Here is a 7011-nt window from a genome sequence, read left to right as displayed (position 1 = left end):
GCCGCGCACAGGGAGGCTCGACGGACACCTCCCCCCCGCTCCCCGCCTTCCTGAAGTCAGTTAAAACCCCTCCCCGCTGGAGGGAAGCGGCAGTTCCCGCCGCTGCGACTGGCTTGCAAGGGGCTAATTAACCTAATTACCCAACCTCATTAACAAGCTGCAGGTCAGCAAGTCGAGAGACATCACCCCTTCGCAGTCTGGAGCGTTTCCAACACCTCCAGGACCAGCCATCGCTCTGGGCCCTCGGCTCCATCCTCTCTCCCGCCTGTGAGGCTTTGCAGCAGCATGGCCTGACCTTGACCCCCACGTGCCCTGGCCCCGAAAGGGACACAGCCCCCCCCCGACACCCCACCTGATGAAACACCTCCAGCCCCCACACCACGCTCACCTGGCTTTCTCCCCCTGCAAGGTGTAACCTTTAGAAGCAACAGCTCAGGAAACGGGATCTAAGCTCAGCTGGGAAGAAAGGAGGAAAGACATAGAAGTGTCCTGGTTTTAGCTGGAATAAAACGGATGGAAGGTGGCAGCTGCGAGGTCTGGCTGATGGGGAAGAAGAAAGGAGATGAGAACAATCACTTGGTGCGGGGACTTCACTTTATTGCAAGGAAAATACAAAAGTCAGATAGCAGCACTGAAGGGACCGCAGCGTCCCCTGCTCGGGGGGAAGCACCGCATGTTGCCCCATGGAGGCTTCTCAAGCTGGAATTCAGAGGCTCTCACATTCCTTGTAAATCCTTGTAAAATCCTGGTAAAGCATCTCCTTGCCGTTGCACCAGAGAGGGAAGGCAGGCACAGGATTTACTCAAGAGGTTTGGGGTCCAGGCAGAAGCAGAGCCCCCAGCAGCTCCCACCAGACCTCTTCACTGGAGTCTCCTGGCTTGGGGACGTTCGTTTACAGCAGCACACCGGAATCCACCCGCGTTCCTGGCAGGAAGCCACCCAGTGCTCCAAGCGCCTGAGCACAGCCACGTGCAGAGATGAAACTCAACCTCCCAAGCGCCAGGTCCATGTGCAGAGGGGCAGGGGCCCAGGCACACGAGTGTGGTGCCAGGCTCCACCACCCTCCACGCCAAGGGCTCCGCAGAGCAGCACGGAGTGCCTCAGCCCCCACCCAGCCCTGCTCCTCCAGCCTCCGAGCCCTGCTTGTGCCCTGACCTCTGCCACTTGCTCCCTGTCCCCGACCCCCCATTAAACCCGACCTGCAGAACCCGCTGTTGTTCCCACTTTGGGCTTTTCTTTAGCTGCGACAGACTCTACGTTTGTATCTGTGACCTTGATGCAAAGAGTAATAATAACTGAAGTAACTTTGATGCAATAAACTGTTCAAATTCCTAAGAAATGGAGTCTGATGTGGTTTTGTGTGACAAACAAGCAATTCTGAAGAAGGAAGCATCTATGAGATGCTGCTAGCAACATCTTCAAACCACACAACATTCATTCATCAGCTAAACATCCAGAGGGGTGGACAGGCAGGACCCCCCTGGGCACCAGAAACAAGATGCCTAGAGGCAGACAGACACCTATTCCCTGCTCTGCTTCCCTTTATCATTAATACCCGCAAGCCCAGTGAGCCATTTTCTGACCTCCCTGCTCCTCTCCCCAGCGGTCAGGGAAGCAGCTCCTGTCAACACACTGAGAACAGATCACGGTTCCATTTCTCCCTTCTCCAAGAATGTACTCAGATGAGTCTGGGACCCTCTGGAGAGGGCAACACACTCCAGGAAAAGCGACATGCTTCGGAAGCTGGAGGAAAGGATGACAGGGGAAAAGAGAAGGAGCAAGCATTTTTACAAACTACCACTCAGAAGAGGTCAAAATAAAAGCAGCAGCTGGCAGTCATGTAAGAGGATGGTGCACACATGCCTGTGGGAAGGGCTCCCATACAGGAGTCAGAAATCACTGGCTTTTAGGATCTACAGAGAGTTTAAGAGCTCCCTCTGTCACACCCAGTCATTAGAGAGTGTTTCTGCCAGCCTGCAACCCGCCCCCCAACTCAGGCTGTCTGGGCAATACTGACTCCCTGCAGTCATACACTCACACCCATGAACTTCAACAGGGCAGAGAGCGAAGTTGACAAGACCACCGCATGGGCTGGGGTAAGCTTCTTCCTCCTGCATGACCACTGCTGGAGTCATTCAGCCTTCAGGGGAGATGATAAAGGTGTGATGATAAAGGTGTGATGATAATCCTTCACTGCAACCCTTCGTCTGCTAAAAGACAAGAGATGCTCCTGAACTTCCAGGCACAAACACCTGACAGGGAGGATGCGGAATGTCACCCAAAAGAAGTGGATGACAGCTCTGTAAACACAGGACTAGAATCTCACGTGCAGCTGGTTCTCCAGGGTCTGTCCCCAGCTTCCACAAGACAAGGTGTCGTAGAAGATCTGAAGATTTTATTTCAGTTTGGGCAATTCCCCCAAAGAATAATATATTCTACTTCAGCCACTATAGCAATTCCATCGTCCTCTTTTTTTTGTATTGAGCAAAGGTACCAAGATACCCGCAGGGCAAAACAGAACCCATTTCTCCGCATGACCAGAGTTCAAGGGCTGTTAAAACACATGCAAAGAGCTCAACTCTTCACCTTCACCATGAGCTTCAAGCGGACATCACACAAGAAAATGTTCATCAGGTCCTGGCCGGCCTCCTGAGCGATCCTGCTGATAACCATACCTCCTCTTCCAATCAGCATCATCTGTATTAAAACCCAGAGAGAAGATCATCGCACTCATCCTTACATCACTTAACTGCAGGGAGGAATCACCCAAGAAAAGAGCAGTGAAGCCACAGAAGCAATTAAAAGGGATATAGCAGTTAGAGAGTCACAGAATCATCTCGGTTGGAAAAGCCCTTGCAGCTCCTCCAGCCCAACCATGACCCTCACCCTGACCGTTCCCAACTCCCCCAGATCCCTCAGCGCTGGCTCAGCCCGACCCTTCAACCCCTCCAGGGATCCCAGGGACTCCCCCCCTGCCCTGGGCAGCCCATCCCAACATCCAACAGCCCCTTCTGCACAGAAATCCTTCCTCAGAGCCAGCCTGACCCTGCCCTGGGCAGCTTGAGGCCATTCCCTCTGGGCCTGGCGATGGCTCCTTGGCTCCAGAGACTCATCCCCCCTCTCTCTGCACCCTCCTGTCAGGGAGTTGCCGAGGGCCAGGAGGTCTCCCCTCAGCCTCCTCTTCTCCAGACTGAACCCCCCAGTTCCCCCAGCCACTCCCCAGCAGACCTGTGCTCCAGACCCTACACCAGCTCCGTTGCCCTTCTCTGGGCACACTCAAGTAAACCCCCAAAATCAAGCCACAGGCAACATCAGAAAGGGGTAAGCTGTTACCGAACAGCCTGTGGCTGTGGGGGGCAGCCCCAGGAGCCCTGGAGCTGAGCAGATCACAGCAAGGATGAACACAGCTGGACTTAGGGAACCCCCTTTCACACTCCCCAGCAGCCCATCTCTCTGCTGTTACTCACCATATGAGACTTCCTTGGGACCAGGAGGTTCTGTGCGATGAGGAGCTCCCCACTCGGTCCTTTCTCCCACATCTCCGTCACCTGCAACAGCAAAAACAAACTCAGCAGTTCTGCAGAGAGCCTCAGGAGCAGCAACCACCACTCCCTCAAGAGACACCAGCTCAGCTCCCCGATACGAGCACGCAAGGGTGGCCCCCTCCCTTCAAACACAAAAAACATCTCACAGCACCTGATGTGCGAGTCCCAAGTCACCCCACGGGGCCTGTAAAGGGTCTGGCAGATTTCACAGATTCAAACAAAGGGATTCTCATCACATAACCTGGTATTTCCAATAAAATACCTCAAAGGCAAGTCTGTTCGTGCATGCTTCCCACCTGAATCACGCCGTAGGGCACTTCCAGTGGCAGGTACTCCAGTATCTTCTCCCTGATGATATTATTACAGATCTCCTGAGGTGACTGGCTGGTCAAGACCCCACTGTGAAACTCCCAAGGGCCTGGCTTGGCTCGCATCAAGAGGTACCGCTGTCAGCACAAAGCACACACCCATCAGCTGCCTCATGCCACCAACCTCTGTGCTCACCTTGCACCGAGTCACTACGAGGATGCTGCTGCCAGTCAGGCATCAGTAGTTCAGCATCTTTGGCAGGGAAAGGAGAAAGAAGTTTCTAAAACTCACACCCTGCCAAAGGGTCACACCTCCCTAGAGCTGTTTGTATGAGCTACAAAACCCCACACTATCCCTTGTAGCTGAAAGACAATGCGCTGCGTGGTTTCATTATTATGACCAAGCTGCTGTTTGGAGAGCCCCAAATGAGAGTTCTGCACAGAAAACTCCAGAGGTACAGTATAGACATGCTCCACGTTGACAGACAACACTTCCCCCACATCCCAGGCCAACAGCAGCTCTGCTACTTCTTCACAGGAAATGAAATTCAGTATCAAGTACCAGGGTCCCACAGAGTAAGAGCACCCTGGTGTCAAAGTGTAACAAAAGTTCAGACTGCGGTTACCTTAAGCACATCCACCTCCTCCCCATGGAGAGCTGACAGCATGAAGATCTCCTGGAAGCATGGCCAGCCTTTCATATTTTTTAGATCTCTGGGTTCATAGAGCTCTGGCCCTTGTGCTTCTTCTGTGACAAGACTGGACTCAGAAGCCCTCATATTACTGCTGTTGTCCTCGCTAGAGCCTTTTTGGGCTCCATCTGTTTCCTGCAGACAGTGAGACTTGGGGTCCCTATTCTCAGGTGGAGAAGCCTGAGTGATTTTAAGAGGAGACTTTGCTGAAGAACTTGAATTATCTTTTAATGCATACTTCACTTCCAATTTCTTTCCATTTACAATTCCCTCCGTTAGCTCAGTTACTAGTTCCAGCAAGATAAACTTCTTCTTTAGCAGATCCACCTGAAGTGAGAGAAAGAGGGGTCAGGAATTTGTCCTAAATGAGTTTGGTAGCTGGGCCCTGGATCTGAAGGAGCCAGAAGAAACCACCCAGGGGAGGCAGCTGCTGCCAGGACAAGGCTTTTACAACAGCAGCACCAGACAGATTTCTGACCAGGGCGTGTTAACAGTCCCAGCACAGTTTGTCCAAACACGGTCAAGTTGACAGCAACACTTTCTGTCAGCTCTGCTGAGATTTTAGCTGGCCAACCCCACCGTGGTGCCAGCTCCTCTTCTCAGACTGATTTACCTTGTTCAAAACCAGGATGCTGGGGATCTGGGAAAACCGAGAAAGACACTTCAGCACCTCCCTGCTCAAAGAGTTTCGCGTCCAGTGATCTGACACGTCCACCAAAACCAGAACTGCCAGAAAACAGTGAAGGAAATATGCAGGTTCATCATTTTCCAAAATGTTAATTTTCAGCTTCTCTAGAGTCTATGGTCACTTCTCTCCTGATGCTACTTCTTTCTCTTCTGCAGAAGAGCACACCGATGGAACCAAAAAGGAGCATTTTAACTGATAAAACAATAAAACACTGTTTACACCTCTCATCCTAATGACATCACACATGCTAAAACGTAACATCCAAGCCTAATTATTAACCCAAGCCACCTCCCCTCAGAACCCGACAATTCTTAACCTCTTCTCAGCTCAATATTTACATTTTCTCCACCACCCTTTCCCTCCAAGGGCTGCCTTTGCTGTCCAGTAAACATTCAGATACCACAGTTATAGGGCTGTAAACTTCTGCAGCACATAAAGGGTTTGGCTTGATCCAAGAGGAGTTGAGTACCCACCTAAATCTGCATGTTTCACGCTGTCCCATGGGTCTGTCAGCATGGCTTCATCTAATTTATGTCTGAAAGACAAATGCAAATGAGTAAGCCAGTCACACTTGATCACAATCATCTTCCTTCCCCCTCAGATCTGGGGAAAAACAGTGTTTTCCATCATCCTAACATACAGCTTCCTTAGAGGCTGTGGCATCCCTCATTACACGCACATACACAGAGACAAACATACCATGGCTCAAGGGATACCACAGGCTCTGTGTGCTACTGAAACTGCAACGGTAAATAACTCATATGCCAAAATAAATCTAAAAACATACATTCTTGTCAATCCTACCTTATAAACTATGCACAGTGGAAATCACTCTGGTTTTATCAAACTTTGACAGACAGGACCCCTCCCAGCTCTCCCCACAGAGTGCAGTAATACCTTTTGACTTTAAATGGATTAGTGAGTCCAGGTGTGTCCAAAATGATCTAGAAAAAGGAAGGGCAAATCTTGTAAGTTTGCCTGCAGTTAGTGGCTAAGCTAAAACTTCTATTTGTGCAATCAGAAGTGACCCTATGGATACAAAGGGGAAACCCCACCACGTTCTGGCTAATGCTCCTCACTGCCCCAGGCAGGAGCAGGCCTGAAAGCTCACCAGCTGCGTGTCCTCATCTGTGACAACACCCTGGGCTTTGCATCGCGTTGTGTGCACTTTCTTAGAAACTGGGAAAACCTGTGAGAAATTAAATACGTTACACAGTCAGAATACATCAAAAAGCAATTTAACAGCTTGAACTTGTTGCTCCACTCCCGTTTTACCTTTCTGCCCAAGAGCCGATTAGAGAGTGTGGACTTCCCAGCGTTGGGTGCTCCGATGATGGCAATTCTTAAAACCTTGGGGTTCTGGGGCTGGTTGGGCTGATTCCGTAACAGGCAGTCTTGTTCCTCTACCAGAGGAAAGAAGGAATCTGAACGCTGCTAAAACCCCACAGTGGATCAGGATGATCCACCTCAGTGCTAGGACCAGGCAGCAGCTGGTACCACTCACTTTTGCTGGTGGCAACAGGTGGCGGGTGCCGGCCCAGCGCGTCACTCGGCTTCTCGGCAGGGATGCCCAGGATGCTGCTCAGCGCAGAGCTGCTCCCGCTCCAGCGGGCAGGGAGCACGGCAGCCCGCGGGGCGCAGCCCTCCGGGAGTCGGGCGGGAAGACGAGCAGCACCAAACACTGCGGGTACCGAAAACGTCCCAAAATCGTGTCGCCCCCTTCCTCCCCACGCTGCGGCGCGGGGAAGCGCTCCCCCCTCACCCGACACCTCTAGGCC

The 7011-nt window shown here is 51.8% G+C and overlaps 1 protein-coding gene across 1 annotated transcript in view; it reads right to left on the bottom strand.

Moving 5' to 3' along the window:
• Positions 1-576: 576 nt before the first annotated feature.
• Positions 577-7011, bottom strand: part of ERAL1 (Era like 12S mitochondrial rRNA chaperone 1) — a 7438-nt gene continuing 1003 nt past the window's right edge. Inside the window, exons 2-11 of the mRNA XM_026861832.1 lie at positions 6738-7004; positions 6509-6636; positions 6345-6422; positions 6131-6177; positions 5707-5768; positions 5159-5271; positions 4480-4872; positions 3842-3991; positions 3468-3548; positions 577-2697 (exon numbers count right to left, since the gene is read on the bottom strand). Of these exons, the coding sequence (XP_026717633.1) occupies positions 2575-2697; positions 3468-3548; positions 3842-3991; positions 4480-4872; positions 5159-5271; positions 5707-5768; positions 6131-6177; positions 6345-6422; positions 6509-6636; positions 6738-7004 (1442 nt within the window). The 3' untranslated portion in view covers positions 577-2574. The remainder of the gene's footprint in view (positions 2698-3467; positions 3549-3841; positions 3992-4479; positions 4873-5158; positions 5272-5706; positions 5769-6130; positions 6178-6344; positions 6423-6508; positions 6637-6737; positions 7005-7011) is intronic.

The sequence above is a fragment of the Athene cunicularia genome (genome assembly GCF_003259725.1).
Source record: "Athene cunicularia isolate RWA chromosome 19 unlocalized genomic scaffold, athCun1 chr19_part1, whole genome shotgun sequence".
NCBI classification, from domain to species: Eukaryota; Metazoa; Chordata; class Aves; order Strigiformes; family Strigidae; genus Athene; species Athene cunicularia.
This window is presented reverse-complemented; position numbering and strand designations above follow the sequence as displayed.